The sequence below is a fragment of the Lissotriton helveticus genome, chromosome 4_1 (genome assembly GCF_964261635.1).
Source record: "Lissotriton helveticus chromosome 4_1, aLisHel1.1, whole genome shotgun sequence".
In the NCBI taxonomy this organism is placed as follows: domain Eukaryota; kingdom Metazoa; phylum Chordata; class Amphibia; order Caudata; family Salamandridae; genus Lissotriton; species Lissotriton helveticus.
This window is the reverse complement of record NC_136063.1, coordinates 258,426,388-258,449,767: the sequence shown is the minus strand read 5'-3', so window position 1 is coordinate 258,449,767 and position 23,380 is coordinate 258,426,388. Positions and strand designations below refer to the sequence as shown.

General features: G+C 44.4%; 1 protein-coding gene across 1 annotated transcript in view; it reads left to right on the top strand.

The window, feature by feature from the left end:
• EFR3A (EFR3 homolog A) overlaps nt 1–23,380 on the top strand; it is a 1,274,477-nt gene that overhangs the window by 986,013 nt on the left and 265,084 nt on the right. Inside the window, exons 16-17 of the mRNA XM_078686747.1 lie at nt 4,101–4,262; nt 13,322–13,453. Of these exons, the coding sequence (XP_078542873.1) occupies nt 4,101–4,262; nt 13,322–13,453 (294 nt within the window). The remainder of the gene's footprint in view (nt 1–4,100; nt 4,263–13,321; nt 13,454–23,380) is intronic.

Genomic DNA, 23,380 nt, shown 5'->3' with positions numbered 1-23,380 from the left:
GACCTAAGTGCCTGTGACGGATGGTATGGTCTAAAGTACTTACGCAAATACAGTGGGCCTTGATGGTGGAAAGCTCTGTATGTGATGGTAAGAACCTTAAACAGGATACGCTTATGTACTGGGAGCCAGTGTAAGGCATCCAAGGCTGCAGAGGCCGATGACTTTCTAGGTAGTCTAAGGACTAACCTAGCAGCTGCATGCTGGACCATTTGAAGTCTGTGCAGGGCTGCCTTATTTAGCCCTGCATACAGACTGTTGCAATAATCCAGCCTGGATGTTATTAATGCTACAGCAACCGTACGTCTGGCACTTAGAGGAAGAAGGTCAAAGAATTTTCTGAGACCTCTAATGATATTAAAACAGACCCCTGCTACTTCTTTGGCTTGTTGGTTAAAAGACAAGGTACTGTCAAATTTAATGCCCAGGTTACGTGCTGCATTAATAGTTTTTGGAGGCCTTCAACTTTTTCGGGCCACCAATCTTGCGGAGAAAAATAATTGTTGGGACCAAAAGGCACGATCTCTGTTTTAGCAGAATTACATTTTAAGTGGTTGTGTGTCATCCACTCAAAAGTTGCTGACAAGCATTCTCTTAATGTCAGTTCCGCATTGGTTTGATTTTTGTCCAGTATCAGGACCAGCTGGGTGTCATCCACATAGGCAATTGTACTGATGTTAAAAGAGGAAATTAATTTTAACAGGGGGACCATATATACGTTAAACAAAGTGGGGCTCAAGCTTGAGCCCTGCGGGACCCCTGTTCTCATAGTTTTTTCTTCAGAGCAAAAATTACCCAGCATAACGATCTGACGCCTATGCGCCAGGTAGTTTTTAAACCATTCGAGCACGGTTCCTGCTATGCCTGCATTAGCAAGGCGATGTAAAAGGATAGCATGGGAAACCGTGTCGAATGCTGCAGAGAGATCTAATAGGATCAGGACAGCCATCTTTCCCTGATCCAGTGCAGCACGAATAGTTTCAGTGGATGACAGAAGAGCAGATTCAGTTGAGTGGTGGGTCCTAAAACATGCTTGACATGGGTGCAAGATGTCATTTTCTTCCAGAAATGCTGTCAGTTGTTTGTTGACATATGATTCTGTAATTTTGCAAATAGCGGGAAGAAGGGAGATAGGACGTAAAGTGGACAGAGTTGTAGGGTCCTGTATAGCCTTTTTTTGCAGTGGTCTCACTGCTGCCACCTTCCATTGTGGAGGAATCTCCCCTGATTGGAGGGACCAATTTATGATGGAATTTATGCAGGGGTTGACCTCATAGATTATGGATTTAAGCAATACAGGGGGGCAGGGGTCGAAAGGAGATCCTGATTTAAGGGCAAATATTCCCTGAAGGGAATCTTCTAAGCTAATATAGCTAAAGCTTTCCCATCTGGGTTGGTGCAGGTTCAAATCCATTTCATCCCCAAGCTCTTCTTTCTCAAATTGGGGGAAGTCTTTAGTGAGGATGTCTATTTTTGGGGTGAAATAGTTGGCTATATCATTACACAGAGTCTGGGAGGGAGGGATCTCTTGGGTTAGAAATTTGGGCTTGGTGAAGCTATTAACAATTTTAAAAATGTCTTTTTGTTTGTTGTTTGATGCTTCAATACGGGCGGTGAAATACTTGATTTTTGCAGTTTTAATAGAGGCCTGATATAATCTCCTGGCACTCTTATATATTTCCTTTGCTTTATTTTCATAGCTCCGTCGCCATTTTCGCTCTAAAAGTCTAACTTCCACTAATTGCTCTTTAAGTTTGCCTGAGTACCAAGGAGCAGATAGTCTCCTTTTCCCTATGGTGCCAGTTCTTTCTGGGTTTCTGATCTTATTCCCAATCTCTGTCACCCATCTCTCAAACCTCTGATAGTCTGTCGTGGTGTTCCCTGAGAGAGTTGGTTTACTCTCCTTGGCCCATCTACCAAGGTCAGGGTGTTCCATAATTTTCCCCCAGCTTGGTAGGGTTTTCCCCTTATTTTCTACCTCCTGCGACATCATCTCATTCCCCTTTAATTCAATATTGAATTCGATATAGTAGTGGTCCGTCCAAACTTGTGGTACGGGACCTTTTACCGTCATTTCATCTAGGTTAGAACCAATGCAATCGAGGGTATGCCCCGCCTCATGAGTTGCTTCTAACGTCCTTAGCATGAGTCCCAACACCTGTAACGTTTCTTTGAAACTAGAGGCATGCTGGTCATTCGGGTCTTCTAGATGGAGATTCAAATCTCCTAGAAGGGTGAAATTAGCATACCTAAGGGTCAAATCACTCAGCACTTCCCCTACACTGGCCAGAAACTGCGTGGGATGTCCGGGGGGGGGGGGGCGATATAGCAATGCCCCCGAGAAGGTGAAGGTGTTGTGCACTTGTATGCAAAAGTTCATGCTCTCAGCTCCTCTAATGTCTGGAAGCTCCCTAACTAGGCATTTAATAGAGTCCCTATGTATAATAGATAAGCCACCACCACGTTGTTCTACACGATCTTGTCTACAGATAGAGAACCCAGGAGGGAGGGCACGTACTATGTCTGGATTAGACCACTCACGAAGCCAAGTTTCTGTAATAAATAAGCAATCGAGTTCATTTTCAATGATCAGATCAAATATGTGGAGAGAGTTTTTACACATAGATCGTGCATTGATCAGACCACACTTCATGAATTTGGGTATCTCTTTCTTAAAATTAAAGTGGTGGGGATCCAAGGTATGTCTACAGGCAGGACAACTAATGGGGCCCACCCATTTATCTACATTAAGTGCATGATCACAATGAGTATGTGCAGTTTTATTCAATGCTAAAATGTCCCCTCTAGATAAGGTCATCACCTGAGCATGGTGGTTGGCCCTAGGCCCGTCCTCTGCGCGGACGAGCGCAGACGGGATGGACTCAGGCTCGAATCTGGCGCGACAATGGCGCGCCCGCTGCTCGCGTTCGCTGCGCGAAGCAGTGGCCATCTTTCTTTGTAGTCCCTTCTACAGCGCAAGGGCGCTGGGACTTGTAGTTCCACACCGGAATTGTGAGAGGGCTGATCACGCGTCACTGGCAACAGTACCTAATCGTCTGTGAGCTCGGAGAGGGACGCGTAAGCAATGCGGTATGTCTATTCAGGCAGTGGGCTGATTAAAATCACAAGTTACGCCACAAAAGAAAACCGTAAATAACACAATGTTTAAAATTGCATGCAGGCTATCACCCGGCTTCCGCCTCAGGTGCAAAGATTAGTTAAGCGCTATTGGCAGAAACAGATAGGTGGTGTTAACCAGGCTACCGCCTCGAGTGTAAAAGGTCACTCTCTGACTGAATGGGGTAAACAGGTATATGGAAGGGACTATTCTACACCTCAAGGTATGATGTGTGTGTATGGAGAGTAAATAATAATTTGGGGTCGTTTAAATAGGGCACAGATGGCAAAGTTGGGGACCAGTTGAATGTGTTTGAAAGAGTAGTAAGTCAGACACAAGGGGAGGTTGCTAATATAGACTGGCTTTCTGTGCTACTGTCTTGCAGTAAGACACTACTGGGTGCGGCAGATTTCTTCAGTTGTGCATTGAGTAGTTTGTGGTGAGGGAGCTCAAAGTGATGAGGGTCAATATATATTTTTTTACTGATACCGAATTTTTTATTTGGACGCGAATGAGAGGATCACATTCGAAGGGGAAAAGATGTGAGATGTACTGGTTTGGTTGCAGTGAAAAAGAAAACAAAGATCATATGAATAATTACTTGGATAAAGTGTTAAAATGTGCTACAATGAGGCTGTGACCAATAGGCTAGAAAAGAAGATCGTGCATTTATAGGAAAAGAAAGGCACAGAAATAATTCAGCTTGTAATGTTAAAGCTAACCGAATGGAGAAGATGCCAAGACAGCATCTTGATAGACATCAACTGGTAACAATACTTCTTTATTACTGCCATTTTGGGATTCTTTATTATTCCTGTCTATCCAGTCATCTAGGTTTGTACCCCGATACGGAGGAGTGTACTGGTGCAGTGCTGAAGTCTCAAGGACTAATTTCAAATCTCATGTTGTAGGAGTATTTAAGTCTTAGAGTCTACCTAATATTTACCTAAATTAGTTTTCATAACAAATGGCTGCTTTTTTTCAGCATGGTCCACAGCTGTACAGGCATATTTACTTGGGCTGTAAAGAAGATGACAATGTCCACAAGAACTTCGAGCTGTTGTATACTACACTGGCCCTTTTGACCATTGAACTGGCAAATGAAGAAGTGGTTATCGACCTTATTCGGCTCTCTATTGCCTTGCAGGTATGTTTCAAGATTAACATCCTACTTTACTATGACAGTGGAATCTTTGTCTGTGTATATACACCTGGGTATTATTATAAGCTAATTGCTGAATCCAGATTTTCTACTGAGTGTGCATCAACGCATGGCACATTTCTATAAATGGAATTTTATTTTTTAAACCAATTGCCACAATATTGCATAGCCCTAAACAAATGGATAACAACACTTAAACAAATACACTACATGAGAGACATTACTAGGGGTTGGCAGAAAACTCAGCTCCGCCAGCGTAGTGGATAAAGCCAGCCACCCCTTCTCCCCGGGCCCGGTCCCAGCTTCAGAACCCTAGCCAGTCTGGGGAGAGCCTCTCCGGCCCGGTGGACCCCCGTCACCAGCGCCCGGACCCTCGGCTGGCTTCCAGGACGAGGGGGCTCAGGCATCCTAGCCAAGCCGGGGGGGAGCCTTCCTGGGCCCCGATGGGACCCCCGGACCATCGGCTGGCTTGCAGGATGCGGGGATCCCGCACCCTGGGGCCTGCCGGTGGAGCTGAAGCCCCAGGCCTGGACCCAGCTTCAGAACCCTAGCCAGGCTGGGGAGAGCCTCCCTGGGCCCTGTTGGACACCCGTAACAAACGCCCGGACCCTCTGATGGCTTGCAGGACGGGGGCTCCCACACCCCGGGGCCTGCCGGATGGAGTTCAGGCTCCAAGACTGGATCCAGCTTCAGAACCCTAGCCAGGCTGGGGAGAGCCTCCCCGGGCCCATCAGAGGGTCCGGGCGCTGGTTACAGGGGTCCACCAGGGCCCAGTGAGGCTCTCCCCAGCCTGGGTGGGGTTCTGAAGCTGGGTCCGGGCCTTGGGCTTGAGCGCCATCGGCAGGCCCCGGAGTGTGGGAGCCCCTATCCTGCAAGCCACCAGAGGGTCCGGGTGTTGGTTACAGGGGTCCATCAGGGCCCGGGGAGGCTCTCCCCAGCCTTGCTAGGGTTCTGAAACTGTGTCCGGGCCTGGGGCTTGAGCTCCATCCGGCAGCCCCGGGGTGTGGGAGCCCCCGTTCTGCAAACCATCAGAGGGTCTGGGTGCGGGGTAAGGGTGTCCAACGGGGCCCAGGAGGCTCTCCCCCGGCCTGGCATGGGTTCGGAAGCTGGGACTGGGCCTGGGGCTCTTGCTCCGTACAGCGGACCCCGGGGTGTGGGAGACCCTTGTCCGGCAAGCCAGCCGAGGGTCCGGGGGCTGGGTATGGGGGTCCACCGGGGCCCTGGGAGGCTCTCCCCGGCCTGGCTGCTTTAAGAAGCAGGGGCCAGGGAGCAGGGGTGGCTGTCTTTATCCGCTATGCTGGCGGAGTGGAGTTTTCTGCCCACTCTATTCTTTAGTCCACATTGAAGGAAATATGTAAGGCAATTAATGGACATGTAACTTAATAATGGAGTATTATCCCTTGGGTACCTCTTCTCCTCCTTTACTGTCGGAAGTGGCAAGTCTTGCCTTATTTCTCAGCCTGAACTGTGAGTTCTGTGTCTGAGATGAACTACTTCCCCCATCTAGGAGCAAGGGAGCTTGAACAGTTTGATTCCTCTGAGCTTCTTTGGTGCAGCCAGCGTTGACATCTGTGATGAACATTATGGAAGTCCACTGGATGCCGCTATTATTCCTGGTTTTAATTATCTAGTAGAACTCATACAAAACTACGACTTGGACATATAAGACTTATGATGAGAATATTATTTTCACCAAATTAATCAATGTCATTAAGATGTGATTATGCTTCCTCGTTTCTGTCCACCCGTTCTTTAAGGCCTTCGAAATTCTTCAGTTTTTTCAGATATGTTGAGGCTTGCCTTGGGTTCAGAACAATATGTTGTTTTCCTTGTTGAAGCATGGTGGGTAGGGAGAGCATGGTTTACACAATGTGCAGTATGCCTTCATTTTTGCTTTGCTGCCAGATGGGCTTCCCACACCCCAGTGCAAATTGTGAGTAAAATGCAATTGAATAAGTACCATAACTTAGATTTTTTTCGTAAGTCATACGTAGTGCTGTGTTTCTGTCTCGAAAGTTTAACAGTCTAGTGATAATTGGCTGGGCAGGAGCTTCCAGAGTTGGCCTGGGGCACAGTGAGTAATTAGCTCTTTCCACCACCATCAGTCTTGGAAACTTGTCTTCATCAAACAGTGCAGTCAGAGTTGCGAGTCGGCGTAATGCAAGTTATTTTACCCAGACCTTGCTTCTGGAACTTTGTTCTTCGCCATTTTAAAGCGAAATCACCTTTCTCATGTTGAGTCATTTTTCATATTTTACGATTAGGTCATCATCTGCATACAATGTGAGTTGTTCTGCTGCTTCTATCATCGCTTCCTGTCTGTCTGTTTACTTTAGTTGCCATCATTTCGAGGCTGTGGTTGTAGATGTATATTTGGTTGTAGTTGTATATTTTGTTATTGATATACAGGAGGCTGTGTTGCATGACCATCAGCAGAACCTTAACGTCCTTATCTGCCTCCAGAGTTTGCTGCCTAGAGCAGCCAGCCACATCGCACTCACCTTTAGTGCATTCCATTTTGCCAGCATATTCTGACTCCGTTTGGAGTTTGGCCTGCTTGTCATCAGACTTTCCTTTGTTCTTTGCCAACCAAGCATGTACGTGTAGGGCCCCCGACTTGCACACTTAGAGCTAGTCAGCAGTTCGACCACAGGATGCCTGTTCTATATTTGTTGTTTTATTAACCTTTAGTGCACAGTATTTAACTTCTCCTGCCTTTACTGGACCTTATTATGCTCCTTTGCTTCGAATACTCCCCGATGGTGATTATAGCAAGGCCCAATATCCTACGCCGATGCCACCATGCAAAATGAGTCATCTACCCTCCTGTTTTTGAGTGAGAGTCCCTACTTTCTCTCACCATGGTGGTGGCACAAGCCGACCAACCCTTTTCATTTCAGCTTGACCATGGGTGTATCTGTAAGCAGTTACTGTTTCCCACAGAGCGCATGTAGGTGGATCAGCCCATCCACAGACCTCGCAGTGTGAGGCTAACTGCCTCATAGAACTAGTGGGACCTTTGTTCCGCCGCGGTTGCCCAGGGGGGCTGCAGACTTATATGGGGCTCAGGGGACCCCACAGGGAAATTCAAATCCTGCCTGGCCCCCTCATTGGCTGGTGGCTTGGCACCTTTCTCTCCAGTTATGCGCCTTTTCTCTGCACCCTCCCCCTGTTTTGGTCCCCTTGGAGGGGCGGGGATGCCACTTCCGGCCCTAGTACCCCTTTTGGGACACACCTCCATTCCTGGTCCTTGGCGCTGTTTAATGCGCCGGTCCCTCAGCCCCCTTCGGGTGCGGGCCTCTGCTCAATCCAGTCCATCCAAGCAAACCCAGACGTTCAGATTGAAGGGCCGCTCTGGCACATTAGCGCTGACCGTGCCTGTAAACACAGGCCTCACCCCCTAACTCACCAATACGGTGAGGCTCCTCACCCGTGCCTCTCCGACCTGTGCCTTTGATTTTTTTTTTTTTTTTTATGCTTGTTGACAGCCATCGCCAACAGAATCTACACATGGCCAAGCAGTCCGACCGCCATTTTGCATGCATGTTGCCTTTCAGGGTTATTGCTGAACCTCTGCTACTCCCACTGCCAGGACAGCAGCCTCCTGCCCACTGCAGGACTCTAATTTATGCTGAATGTAATTCATATTTTTTAGCCTTATTTTTCCACTCATTGAGGACTGATTTTTGGTGGATGCTGGCTGCTGCCTTTCAGAGCCTTACACGATTGCAGCCATCTTGAAGAGCGGCTTTGTCGCCCGATGCGATTAAAACCTTGATCTTATTTCTGACTGACTCCTTTGTAGAGCTTGAACAAACTGTTTCTTGAAATGTATAGAGTATTTTTGTTAATTATGCACTATATTTATTTAACTTTAGCCTTTTTCCCTTTATTCTTCTCCCTCAAATGTCTAAAGGCCATACGCTGCTCACATATTTAACCAGTTCTATTATCTGTCACATGAAAGGTTCACATAGCTGAAAGTGTTGAAATAAAATCAAACACCTGGGATACAGCATATGAAACTGTTTCCTGGGGTCCAGAGTAGTCGATTGTAACTGAGTTCCATTTTTGGACTCGGGCAGAAAATAGGCTTGTGCACCAAAATAAGTGTCCCACACTTATGAACTGGTAAATTAAACAAGTGTATCTCATTTGTGAATCGAATAACTTTGGAATTTTTAAGACATGCTGTCTAGGTGGTTTCTGAGGAATACAGGCATTTGTGCTTGCTGCATGCAATACGAGTGGCAATAATTGAAGAAGAAAATGTTGGCACATCTCTGCTCTTCCACCCACAAAGTGTGATTGATGTATGTACACTGCTGAGATATTCGCATCCACAGCCTGCAATGCTGCTTGCTTCTGCTTTCCAGTGTTTATTTAAAGATGTTTACACTAGGCCATTCACAGCCACAAAACTCTCCCATTACACATAAAACCGACCCACACACTGACCAGTCAGATTATTCCCCCTGGCACTGCTGGATTGCCCTATAGGTCAGTCTGACCCGCCTGACTTCCGGTTGTAAGAATGTGAGCTGCTTCCGGTTGATATTCTAGTTCCTCATTACTATTCGGCCGCTTATTGAAGTGATCAAGTGGCCATCATTAGCCAGTGACTTTCAATGGCAATGAGGCAGAGCAGTCTTACTTAAAGAGGGGAAATAGGTTTTGGCACTCAGTCTACTGTAGGACACTCTTACAGATTAATAGTGGTCCCGTTACCGCTTTCCTTACCGAACATTACTTTTGCACACAAAAGATTAATAACCTACTCCAAAAAAGATCAGCACAGAAGACCAGAAGTCTCTAGCTCATTCCTAGCTGGAATTACTACATCAAACGGCTCATGCACTAAGCGCTATAAAAATGATTCCTGGGGCTCATAGTTAATATTATCCAAAGGAATTTGTTCGCAAAGCCTAAACTTGTACTTGCGGAATACTTCAGGGCTGGAATAAGGCAGTGCAACCGGTGCAGCAGTACCTGGCGCTGACCTCGTGCGGGGCGCTTGTTTTAGAAATAACATGGGGTTAAAGCACCCGCTGTAGAGTTTCTTGTGTGCCGAACGTTTTCAGGCAGCAATAAAAATGTCAAGATAACTCTGATGATAAATGTTCCTGCTGGAGAGTTTTAACTAGTGGGGGTTCTAACTCGTCATGAAGTAGCACAGAGGGTTAATATGCCTGCTGCAAAGAACATGTGCTATGCAGATCATAGAACTGTTTGACTAGCTCAGTGGGTTACTGCTTTTTTCACAGAGAACATTTCGTTTCTTGCAGTTCATAAGTTACACTCCAAATATAGGACAATGACCCATGAACTGTGGTGAAAGTATGCAAAGTATAGTTAGAATGTCATGTTTTTTTCCCCAGTCTTTCATTTTACTAATGTTGCTAAAAAAGAATTTGTGTGGCAAAAATACTTTCATAGTAGTAAAGTCAAACCCAACCATTCAGGTATGTTTTAAATACACAGTTTGTGCTTCTCCAGAACAAACACTTAAAATATGTTACATACTAATATGGATGGCCTGTGGTTCCTACACCTTGTAATTATCATTGTCTTATCTAACATTTTGTATAGACTGATTTACACACGTATGAGTCATTGTCTTATTATAATGTATGTGCAATGTAAACTGCTTTGACACTCTACACTGGTATGAGTAGTGCTATAAAACAAATGAAATTCATGTGAAGGGGGCAGGGCACTGTTAGATGAGGGTTAGTAAGGAAACCCGTGGAGAAGGAGGCCATTAATGGGGTGCCAAAAAATAGCCACCAGCAATAAAGCTAGCCCTGCTTTCCTTCGGAAACGATCAAAAGTAGAAATAAATCTCTGGCTCTCAGTACAACAGTCCAAAGTACAAGGGTTTACGTTGCTGCACTCAAAATGAATGATGTATCAGTTTGTACTGCTGTGTGCATTACGCATTGCATTTATTTATTTATTTAACATTTATATGGCGCAACGAATCATCCCCAGGGGGATCTCTCCGTGCGTGGCGGCACAAAAACAGGATCCTCGCCCACTCAGACCCTTTAAAACATCCAGGTTTTTAAACATTTCTTTTAATGTCCCAATGAGGTACAGCAACTGATCTCTTCCGGTAGCCTGTTCCAATGAAAGGGGGCAAGATAGGAGAATGCACGCCCTCCCATTCTTGATTTATTAATCTAACACGGAACTAATAGGTTCTGATTACTTGACCTAAGCTGGCGACCCGGGACATAAGGCATTACCTTCTTCCTTAGGTATAATGGCCCAAGACCCACAAGTGTCAAGAGTTTAAACACTGCTCTCTTTCTGATGGGCAGCCAGTGTAAGGCTTGCAGCAAGGGTCGAGAGGGGGAACTAGGCTTGTTCAAAGCCATTCTTGCTGCAATGTTTTTCAGTACCTGGAGCCTGGAGGAAAGTTCTTCCCTGGCACTTACCAGTAGTGTGTTGCCATAATCCAGTCTGCTCACAATAAGCGCCTGGATAAGGGTCTTTCTTGCATCCAAGGAAAGACCTTTCTTAGCATTCGCAGGGTCCCAAAACAGGTCTTCAAACAATAATTTATTGTCCATCAAAATTCCCAGGTTACTCGCCTGCTTTGTGGGGGAGGGGGGTTCCCCCAGTTCAGAAGGCCACCAGTCTGACGTCCACAATTCCTCCGCCTTCCAAAACAGGAGAGTCTCCGTTTTGTTAGAGTTTAGCAGGAGGAAATATTCCCCCATCCAGGCAGCTATGTTCAACATACAGGTCTTAAACATGGCTCTGGTTACAGCGGGAATAGATTTGAATGGGATTATCACCTGCGTGTCATCCGCATACGAGATCGTCTCAAAACCGCAAGCTCTTATAGTAGCGGCCAGAGGAGCCAAATATATGTAGAACAGGGTGGGGCTTAGGATGGACCCCTGGGGTACCACCTTGTCTAGTGAGGTGGTCGCTGACACATTATTTTTGCATTACAAACTGCCTGTTTGTCGCATTACGCATTGCATTATTTTTGCATTACGAATTCCTGATTGTTGCATTACGCATTGCATTATTTTTGCATAACGAACTGTCTGATTGTTGCATTACGCATTGCAATATTTTGGTATTACAAACTACCGGATTGTTGCATAAAGAACTGCATAGCATTGCATTAGGACTGCATTGGATCATTGAGAATTGTTCATTAATACTGCAAGAACCTACAAGGACTTGCTGGTCTAATAACCGGCAAGGTGGAATATTACAAATACCCATATGTTGGATTTTTATCGTGTGGTCTCATTGTATATCTTTTCTTTTATAAAGATATCATTATTTTTTACGAAACTCGTGTGGAGTCCATTTGTGGTGTCATCATTGGGTCGCTGAGAGCGTGGTTGCAAATACTTTACACCTTTGCCTTGGCGATAAGCCTGGCAGCTCGTGCCAAGCTACCGAGTGAGTGAGAAGGAGCTGTCTGAGAAGGTGTCCTTCCTTTCCCTGACATAGAAGCAAGGGTCCCTGTGTGGACTAATGTACCTACCTCAGCCAACTAGAGACCCCCAGTTCTAACACTGTGATTTTAGTGTTAACTGTACCGGAACTTTAATGGGGTGTGATGCACCTGCCATGAACCGCTGGAAACGGTGTTTTTGGGGCCAATATTTACACCTCTATGTGAGTACCTCCCAGTGGCAGCCGCCTCGGAAATGGGTGGCGGGTTGGGGGTAGATGGTAGATGGATTAAAAAATAAATACTTACCTTTTCTGCCACGCCGGCTCTCCCGCCGCTGCATGTCTTTCTTCTGTCCTGGAAGGAAAGTCTACTGGAAGCACCCAGGCTTCCAGACTCGCCCAGCCAACGCTGCAGGAGCACAGTCGTGATTGGTCTGAGCATCTTGTTTGGATGCTCAGGCAGAGCCTGGGAACCTTGGTATGTTCTCCACAGGGCTGTGCAACACATGCCGCATAGAAAAATTAGATAATAATAATAACGCTCTGTTATTATAATTTTAATTTTCTTTTTTGCACTGCTGAAATAGCAGTGGGGTGACGCTCCTCCACCTTAGCAGAGGAGCCGCCACTGGTAACCACATCAGTAGGGACTTTAGTGTTAAATCAGCGAAGGCAGAGAGGATGAGGTGGTGGCCTAGTTGGCCTTCGCAACTATCCACATCTTTGTGATTATTGGACGGTTGGTCTTTTTTTTTTTGTGACTTCTGTTTGAACTTGATGACCAGGAGGTTGTATACTTTAAAACCATGAGTGTTTGATTTCTCAGCACACTTTACTGACCTCGTTCTCGCTACCTCTGGCTCGGTAGTTTGCCAAGTGTATATACCAATGGCCACTGGAATTATGCGATTATGCAGCGGTGGCATCTTTTGAATAGTTGTAGATTTGCAGCATTTGCCACATAATCCATCATCTGCTATGTAATGTGCAGATTTAAATAAAAAATTGTTTCTAGCTCACATGGTTCAAATCAAAAGTTACTGTGTAGTGGAAGGCCCTATGCAAAGGTTAACTGGTAACATTTCTCTTGCTTATTGCTATATGTGGGTATTAAACTGGTACTAATGAAGTGTAACCATTGCCCAGACTGTCTTAGCAAGTGTAAAAATAACAAAATAATGAAGTAATACTATCACAAAATGTACCTCATTATGGTGCATCATTTGCCGTTTCTTGCCACATAATTTACTTAGCCCATCCACGTATGTTGGTCCTTCCGTAGCGCATAATTCACTGGTCCCTATATACACCTCTTTGTAACATTCCTTTCATGTACAGATTTTCACTTAATATATAGTGCTTTTCAGTATGCTTATAATCTGTAACACTCATTTTATTCAGGTCTATTAGTATATCTCCAAACTGTACATCATTTCCAATGCAGCTGCACATGCAGTCTTTTGTTAGACTCATGTTCCTTTACTGCCCAGATGAAAGCTGCTTCATCCACCGTGTTTGACAAGGGTGATCTTTCTCAGTTGTACATACTGCAGTCGTGATAAACCAGTAGAAAAAATCCTGACCCTTTTGACCCACGTTTTGTTTTTCTTTGTTCCAAGGACTTGGCCATCATTAATGAGGATTCCTTGCCAATGTTCCATCGTTGTGGCATCATGGCCCTGGTTGCGGCCTACCTCAACTTCTTAAGTCAGATGATATCGGTTCCAGCTTTCTGCCAGCATGTCAGCAAGGTACTGAACAGTGAGCCATGCAAGTACTGTCTATTTAACTGCTTTTGATCTCGATGACTAGACTTCCAGCGCTGCTTGCTAGTATGTAATGCACCAGCAATGTCATGCGAAAACTAGGTGATCGGTAACAAGGAAGGACAATTGCCTTCTTATGTCCTAGGGCAAAGCACCTGTTTTCTACATAGTGTTGGACTCCAAGAGAACACTTTATTTGTACCATGATGTATACTTTTGTGGTTTATTGGTCCTTTTTTGTTTATTTTTTTCTCCGCATTCCAAAGGGTCCATAGATAGCTGTCGAGTTTTGTTAAGTAATTAATTCTTCATTATTATACTACTTGTCTCTTGGGAAATGTAGATATACAGATTTGTATGCACCGTTTTGCTGATTAAATCGGAATAAGTGACTTTCCTCCACACTGCACTGCCTATTTCTGATTACAGTTAGGCCATCAGGAAAAACTCACAAACATCCCCCTGCACCACAGACCCCCAAAAGCTTCAAATGGAGGGGAAACCGAGCCTTCAAAACTTGGAGAAATGATTGTTATATATGGGATTGCCGCTTGTGCAGCACTTTCAGCGATTCTTATGGCCCCAAAGCACTTCCTTCATCTGCTATGTAATGGTAACGATTATTTACAGGGAAACAGCTCCCCCAATTATATCCTGACGCTTGAAATATCACAGAAGGAAAAAGTGAGTGACAAATGTATTTCAATTTATGAGTTAAACCAGGACATCAATGATTTCCAGAGGTAAACTGAATCAGCTACATCCTTGAATATAGCCTTATAGCTATTTCCCAAAGGCTGTACCAGTTGTTAAAGTCCCCGAACACAAGTGAGATGCTGGCAAGGACCTATAATGAGGGAGGGGGCCTTTAACAACTGGTATAGCTCGAGGCTATAGACCCTTTCGCTGCTAGGCCGCCCCCCCCTGTGCTAAGCCTTTTTTTGGCTATATGGGGTAGTTTGCGCTTAGGCCCCTGTAACTTTTTGACCACATAAGGTATCCATGCCAAATGTGTGTCCTTTTCTTCCAACATCATGGAGATTCTAAAGCTACCCAGGGTTTGTGGATTCCCCTGGAGGGGACCCAGAAATTAGCCAAAATATAGCAACATTTTCGGGTTTTTTGGAAAAATTTGAAAAAAGTACTGCAAATGAAAGCGTCTGTTTTTTCCCCTGCTAATGGTATCAAAAAAGGGGCTGTGGGGCTGAAATCACAATTTCCCCAGCTTTTAGGGAATGACAGACCTTTGTCCGAAAACCAATTTTTATTTTTACAGTTTTGGCATTTTTCTGGGACTTACCCTATTTTTGCTATTTTTTTGTGTTTTCTTTGAGAGGTAGGGTGGGGGCATTTGCATGCCCATTCTGGGCAACCCCCACCCTGGGAATATAATAACAATAATCCCTGGCATCTAGGGTGCTTTCTGTCCCCCGGGGGGTGGCAGATTGGGGGCAACTGCCCTCATCGGCCCCCCAGATGGGCAGAAAGTCTGGAATTTTGTGGGGAGGAGGGGTTAGGGCATTAGCATTCCCTTATTGGGCAACCCCCACCCCTAAATTCTTCGGGGGGGGGGAATGGTGTCTAGTGGGCTTTCTGCCCCACCGGGGGGCAGATTGGGGGCTACTGCCCCTATCTGCTCCCCAGGGAGGGGCAGAAAGACTGTACCTCTGGGAAGAGGGGTGGGGCATTGGCATGCCCGTATTGGACAACCCCCACCCTTAATTAATATGTAAACACAGATCCCTGGTATCTAGTGGGCTACTGCCCCATCTGCCCCCCAGGGGGGCAGAAAGACTACATTTGCCAATTTTAATATGGGGGAGCAAAGGCCCTTGCCCAAGGGGTCGCTCCCCCCTCCCTGTTGCCTAGTGGGTGGATCCCTGCTTGGGGATCACCCTCCTGGGGCGATCCCCAAGCATGGACCCACTGGGGACCATTGGAAAAGGGAGATTACCCCTTTCCAACGATACCGCTCCCGTCTTTCTACATGCTCAGGGGGCTGAGATAGCCCACTGAGCACGTAGAAAGGGAAACTGAAATGAACCTCTTGGCTCATTTCAGTTTTGGTTTCACTGAAATGACGTCAGTGCAACGTGCGCCCTGATCGTCATTTCAGGGAAATCCTGGGGGGGCTCGGAGGCTGGGGAAGCTCTTCCCCAGCTCCCGAGGCTCTTGCGGGGTAAAGGCAATCCCTCTGGGGCCCGCACCATAGGGATGCACAGTGCCATGGTGTTGGACGCGTGGGAGCTCTCCGACGCACATGAGCACTAATGCGTTGGATGGCTCCCACGCGTCCGACCCATCGGAGGGGTTAAGACATTACTCCTACGGAGGGTAGAATGTTCTAAAAGAAAAAGTAAGAAACAGAAAGAAAAACATTGGAATGTCGGAGCAGAAGGCTTACATCAGCTATTATGGGCGGCCTTGAGCCACTTAATTTTCTTCAATGGAGCTCCCAACATTCCAGTGTTCTAAATGGGGTAGTAGAGCATTTTATTCATTGAAGGCCTACAGAAAGAAGGAACAGTTCCAATTCTCCCCTTATTAAGAATAGGAATTATTCAACAGTGCTGAAGTACATGCCTCTTGGTGGTGTATAGTCTTACTTTGATTTGAATTTATGCTGGTCTTTGCTGATCAAAAGCATGGTCAACAGGCTTTTACAAACATATGTTTACTTAAAGGAAGCTATTGGAGGTGTTGCAGCAGAAGCTATAGACTTTTGAATTTAACCTTAACACTCCTACTGGGCCCATATGGGTAGGATTTCTACTGATTTCAATTCTTCACTTCAGAGGCGAATGTCCTCCTATGGACCTTTTTTCTCTATTGTAGTGAGGAGTGAGAAATCAGAATGTCCAACTGTCAGCTACCCATTGAGGACCATAATTGGTAGCCAACTCACGAATTGGTGATCAGGTTCAAGTGTATTACTTTCAAAACCGTGCAGTAAAAATAAAGTATTGCAATTGGTAGACCGAACCTCCTAAAGAAGTTTAGTCTAACAATATTCATACAAACCAAAAGCTTTGCTGTGGCTACACAGAACAAAAGCAAAATAACCTGATGTTCTAAGAATAATCTGACACTCTCTGTTGTACATTTAAAATATGCACAGTTTCTGCGAAAAGAACATTAGACACAATAAGACTCAGACAACCTTAGATAATTTGGTTATTAAAGATCCAAAATCATGCATTTAAGGAACATTTTAAGAAGCTCATTCATTAATCTAACAGTTCAGAATATAAAACCACCCATATAGTTAAGTAAATATGTCCCTAAATTGAATCAATCATTTCTACCATCTAGAAAAGCAGGAGATTGATTCACAAAGGTTCTCTTAGAATGGGCAAAGGGATCAAGTTAAAGTCCACTAGGGGGGAAAAGTCTATGGGAATAGAGCATAAATCAGGAAAGTTCAAGGCTGTTTCCTCACCAAACTTCTCCTTATCGTCCAACAGGATAAATCATCAGCAGGGGCAAAAGGCAAGAGGCATAAAAGATAAGTCCGGTAGGCAGACTGGAGGCAAGAATAGCGAAACGAGGGTCACCAGAACTTGGGCGTAAGCTTTCCTCCTCCTGCGTGACGCTGTTCTATAGTTCATATTTGCCATTATGACATCAATGGTCGGTCCACAATGGTCTGATAGTCATGTGATAATCCTTCCGTCTTTCAGGTGTGAATTGATACTTTAGCATATTTTCCCATGCACATCTTGATAAACGACTGTCCATTCCATCCTCACAGGTTAGCCAACAAAGAGCTTATTTACATTGTTGCACTTCATGGACATAGTTCAAAGTTTGGGTTCCCACCATTCATGCACCAAGGGATGTAAAGAAAAGTTTAGGTTTCCAAAGGAATGTCGCATGCAGAAGAACTAATAAGCAACATTTAAGAACGTAACAAAGTCAATTGCACAAGGGTGTGAAATAAAGAAGGCAAAGGAGAAAAGACATCTTAAACGTAATTTAGTTAGCATTTCTTATTGAATAAAATAAAACTTAAAGTAGCATAGTAAAATCGATCACACATATTATATATGAGCATTTTATAAGGTTGTCAGTTATGGTTACACAGAAATCTTCAACTGTGGCCTAGTACCACTAATTCAAAAAGTAGCAACGTGTAAACTATTTCTAAAGATCATTTAAATAAAATAGTGTTGATTAGTTTTGATTAATAAAGGATCTTTATTATGTTAGGCACTTATATTGAAAGTTTCAGACATGTAACTCTGCGTATACGATTTGCACCAATGTCGAGTTTGTTATGGCACTTTGCAAGGAAATCCATAGAAATGCTAAGTTTTATCATTAGTTTTTCATAACATCTGTTAATAATACAAGGTAATCAGTTACCAAAACATCTTAAATTCACTTTGATTAATTGTAGTGTTTCTTCCTAGTCAAGCACACTATTACAGTGCTGGTACATCAACTTTTCTCAGTTTCAGTGTTGTTTTTCTAGTCGTGTGCAAAGTGCACATTTATGTTTTCATTGTTGAGATAGGTTTAGATGTTGTGCAAGGCAAGATCAGCTTTTGTGCTGCATCAGAGGTCTGCAATAAAATAGACATCCAAGGAGCCAGTGTAACACTAACATCGTGCAGGCAGATAAGTTTCATATAATTTGTAGTAGTGTATATCACTGGCTGGGGTTTGGGTGAACTCCAATAGAGTGCGGTTTGTTAATCCAGCCAAGCGAGAATGATGGCCTCGAAGACTGCTTTTGAGATCTGGTCTTTGAAACAGCTTTAGTGTCTTTACAGTCTATTGTTTTCGCCCCCAAAAAACGTACATCATATACATAAAAAGAGGGGCTTTTGGTCGGTGGGCTTCATTCATTGGTGTGTTAAATTGTCATTCACATTTTGCTTCTGCCACCTTGCAGCATGTTGAGTGGTAGCGGGGCAGCGGTCTGGATGTAGGTAATGGCCTTAACCACCACGGCAAAACTAATATGTTCCTAACCGAGGTGACACCACCCCCTGCCCTCCGATGCTAAAAGACACTACAATAGGAGTCTTTTTTCTTTTACTCACCACGCTCACCCAGTGTGGTTAGAGCTTTCACCATTAGCGATTTTTTGCTTTCATGGTCACAAGGAGTTAGGATTGGGTGCGCCTTATAGGGGGCGCAGACCGTCCACCTGCCTTGTTCTTGGTCCTGACGAAAACCTGGCACATTCCTTTAAGGTTGAAACATGTAGACCAGATCACATACATAGATACTTTGGGTCATAATTTACCCTTACAGTATCTCATCACCTTTTTTTTTAAATTTTTATTTTAACATTGTCCAGTTGCTTGTAAATAAAATTTATCTTCCCACTAAGTTAAACCAGGACAATTTTTAACACCTTCTTTTGCACTTTACACCCACAACCTGCTCCACTGTAATTCAGGTGTTGTAGCACAGCCTGGTGACGTTAGGCCATCAGGGTGGACCCCGATGATAAAGCATTTCACCACTAGGTTGGTGAGTGAGGGTTTTTTTTTCAAAAGGATAAATCCCTTCCTTTTGTCTTCTACACACCCCATTAGGAATTTTCCCGAATTCTCTATGGTGGTACTCCTCCATTTGTTTAATTAATTGATACTCCGGGGATCAGGAGTACTCTCCGTTCACTCAGTGTGAACACGATCCCTTGCTCTCTCTTTTGTTAGTTTATGAGTGGTGCAATGAACCCTCCTTCTTCACCCATTGGCTCCCTTCCCTTTTAGTGACGTCATATGTCCTGTGCACATTGTTCACAGCTGCCTAAAATAGTTCCATTCTCTTCACTGGTAAAGTTTGTTCAAAATGTACTTGATTTTACTAATGTTTGGTATTGTTGGAAATAACCATCTTTTGTGTGATATTTCCTCAGATTTTGTTTTCACTCTTTTTGTTGGCCATAGAAGAGTGTACACTTTAGCCCTGCTAACCAGAGGCCAAGTGCCTGTGCTCCCCCTTGAAACATGATGACATTGGTATACACTTAATTGACATATTTAACTTACCTTCAAGACACTAGGGCCTGTGAGCTATATGTCACCACGGTGCTGAAGCCCACTTTGCGCCACAAACCGCAGTGACGCAACAAACTCGACCTTAGGCTTACCATTGTAGCCTGGCGCAGCAGATTTTCAAACTGCCAATTTGACCTGTTAAACTTGTGCAATTTCTCCTAGTATAAGGTTTTCAGCCCTGTTCCATTATTGTTTCAGGGCATTGCCCGCCATCAACGAGGCAGCTTTTTGTAGTTAGCCCTTAAACTTTCTTTTGTTGTGGCCTGTAGTATCTTCTAAATGAATGACCATCTGCTCCCTTTTGTACAGAATCAACATAATTAACATCATCAGTACTTTTATAGCGCAATAAAATCTCTTGGACAACAAAGCGCTGGAACTCAGCAGCTAAGGCATACACGTTTTGCTTAACTGCATTTTTACTTCTTTCTTCAACCACATTGGCTGCTCTACTGCACATAAGAGCTCTGGAAGGTTGTCCCATAGGTTAAAAACTTGAGTAGAAAAAACGCTTTGTAAGAAAATGGATTATTATTTTGAGCGGGTTATTGCCCCCTCAAGGAATATTATTAACTTGTCAGAATGAGCTCCAACGTCGCTAAATTAACCTCAGCGCATCTTCTGGTAGCTTTGGTACAGAGCAGACAGGCTTAGCTTAGGACAATGTGTGAAGTACTTATACGGTACCACAACACTGACAGCCACACCTCCCCAAATAGTAAAAGTCCCAAACCTATGGGACAACCTTCCAGAGCTCTTATGTGCAGTAGAGCAGCCAGTGTGGTTAGAGCTTTCACCATTAGCGATTTGTTGCTTACATGGTCACAAGGAGTTAGGATTGGGTGCGCCTTATAGGGGGTGCAGACCGTCCACCTTCCTTGTTCTTGGTCCTGACGAAAACCAGGTTAAAAACTTGAGTAGAAAAAACGCTTTGTAAGAAAATGGATTATTATTTTGGGTGGGTTATTGCCCACCTCAAGAAATATTATTAACTTGTCAGAATGAGCTCCAACGTCGCTAAATTAACCTCAGCGCATCTTCTGGTAGCTTTGGTACAGAGCAGACAGGCTTAGCTTAGGACAATGTGTGAAGTACTTATACGGTACCACAACACTGACAGCCACACCTCCCCAAATAATAAAAGTCCCAAACCTAATTAAATCAATAGAGTAAAATGGAACAAACAAAATGACACCAAAACAACAAAAACATCCAATAAGGGGAACCAGCGATCTAAACTTTTAAAGTTTTAGGTAACAATAGCGCCAAAAGCATTAAGCACCTATTATAGTCCATGGAAATGGTAGACCAGAGCCTTGGTGCGATTTCAGACTGACACTGAAGGAGAACAAGTCTGATACTCCAAGAAGGTTTGACATGGTCAAAAATGTTACCTACTGACTAAGTCTTTTTTATGGTTTTCAAAATTCTCCTACAGGACTAGCGTGAAGCAGTATCCTTTGAAAGTGCATCAAAATGGCACACCATTGTAGAGACGTACTCCTGACAGCACCAGAGGTCTTGAAAGACTTAAGTTTTCATGGTTTCTGGAGCAGCTTCTCAGGGTTATTTTTAAGGTTACCAGGACCTCAGGAATAGCACTTAGGGACTAGCACTCGCTCTGGCAGAGGACTCCATCAAGAACGTGTCTAGATACAGTTGTTACAGGTTGAGTGGTCATTTTGGGGGGAAAAGGCCTCCTGCAGCTTGTTGTGTCTCTTTAGTCACACAGGAGATTAGTCAAATGACCCTTTGAGTCCACGTCTTTGTCCTGGGTGCAAGAGGTTGCAGGTACAGCCTTCAGGACTTCTTTCAGGACACAGACATCAGGTCCAGTCCTCTTCTCATCTTCTGCAGGTTCAGAAGGTTTTCTGAGGAGAGTTTCTTGGGGGTGACACAATTATGGTTGATTTTAACCAGGGGGTGGACTCCTGGACACTACCTAACCAATGGGGAAAAGGTTTTCGGGGGATACTGTGTCCCTTTTATCAGCAGTTCCTGTTTGCCCCAAAGCCATTAGTCCCACAGTGCCCCTTACTCCTAAAATGCAAGATGGAGAAACTCTTCCTCCCTTGTACAGAGCGTGTGAGCCCACCCAAAAAATTGGCCAGGGAAATGAGCAGTCCCCTTATCTGTGATCACTTGAGTAGCTCATGCCCCACAGGACTTTGGTGCCAGCATGGCTGGGGGGCAGAGGGTTGCCTTCCCTAGGTCTCAGGTTACATTTTCTTGTGAAAGGGAAGGTAAATCACAAGTTAATGACATTCTTAGATCCAACTTAACTGGTCTTTCAGCAAGGGGACAAAACACCTCCCAGTACCCAGGCCATTGCTCCTGCTCAGTCAGCAGTTTATACCTCATTAGATCCAAACACTGGCTGGGTAGCTGCTAGAGAGCTAATGCAGATTAGCCTTCAGGAGCTTTTGATGGGAAAAGGTAACTTTCTAAAAGTTACTTTTAAATGTTAAAGTTCACAGATTAATTTCAATTTTAATAATTATGAGAAATAGTCTTGAATAACAATTGTAGCTGTTTCCTGTCAAAACTTCTGTACTTTGACATTTTCAAGGATTCAACTTTAGCCCTGCCAGCAAAAATATATTTTGGGACCTAGTCACTGGAGGAACATGCCTATTTTAATTTCAGATGTTTCACTCTTAATATCAGCCACCCTACGTTATGGCCAGCTAGATGTACGAGTGACTTGCTAATATTTAAAAGCAGGGTTTCCTACCTTCAAAAAAAGGTTATATTGACAGGTGTGATGATGACAGATGTTTAGGCTGCTGTAGTCAGTTGCATATGGTAGGGCACAAGCCATGTTTTCTAGGTCCACTCTATGAATGGCACAATAGGTGCTGCAGTCCACAGGTGGCATTTAGCTTCCGGGCCCTAGGTTAATTTTCTATACCATATTTATTGTGCCTATATGTCCCATGTATAAGTCAATTAGGGTAAGTCAATTTAACCAGGTTTCAAGGGGAGCACAGGCACTTTAGTCCTGTACACCAAAGGTAACAGTGATCAGAGTTTTAGGTCCAGAAAAAATAGGGTCCAGAAAAAGGGAAAAACCTTGGGGTGACTATGTAGAAAGGTCAGAGTTCCTACTCCCTTCATTTGCAGCAGAGCAGCCAATTAAGAATTCAGAATAGGGCATGGTCAAATGAAGGCCTTTGCCTATAGGCCTTGCCTCCAGTTCTACTTGGATTCTGCTAGAAAGTATGCCCACTGTAAGTTTGAGGTCAAGTGTATTTTTTGGACATAAAGTTCAACTAACAGAGCACAGCTTCAAATCAGGATGATTTTTGTTAAGTCTTGTTTGCCAGGCTCTGGTTGAATAAACACTTCTTCCAAAGGCAGAGTACCTTGAATTTAAATAGATACTTGCAGTGGGAACCATTTGATATCTTAGAAGTGGCTTCAAGGTGGTGCAGTAAGATTTTAATTGTTCATTTAGTATGGGGCCTAGGTTATGAAACTAGGCACCATCCACTCCTGTTAGCATTTCTGATACCATTTTGAGTGTATCTTCTTTCATGTTGAGACCCTGAAGATCTAGAATGGGTCTCAACATTGTTTGGGGGGGGGGGGGGGCGCGGGGAGAAAAGACAGTACCATTTCTCAAACCACTTAGGCCTATTTTTGTAGCATTTTTTTTACAAGTTCCAATTGTTTTTCCTAAAACCTTTCCGCTTAGTTTTTTTGGGAGGCACAGGAAGTCGGTAGCATTATCTTTGTATGGAAGTTTTATCGTTTTTGTGCAGTCCACCCCGCACAAGGCTGTAGTCTGCCTTTGCCACCAAGTTCAATCACTCTAGTCTACCTAGGCTGCCCCAGTGGTTTCTGTGGACAGGTTCTCTCTTCAAGAAAAATAACCAGTCCTTCACCCCATCGC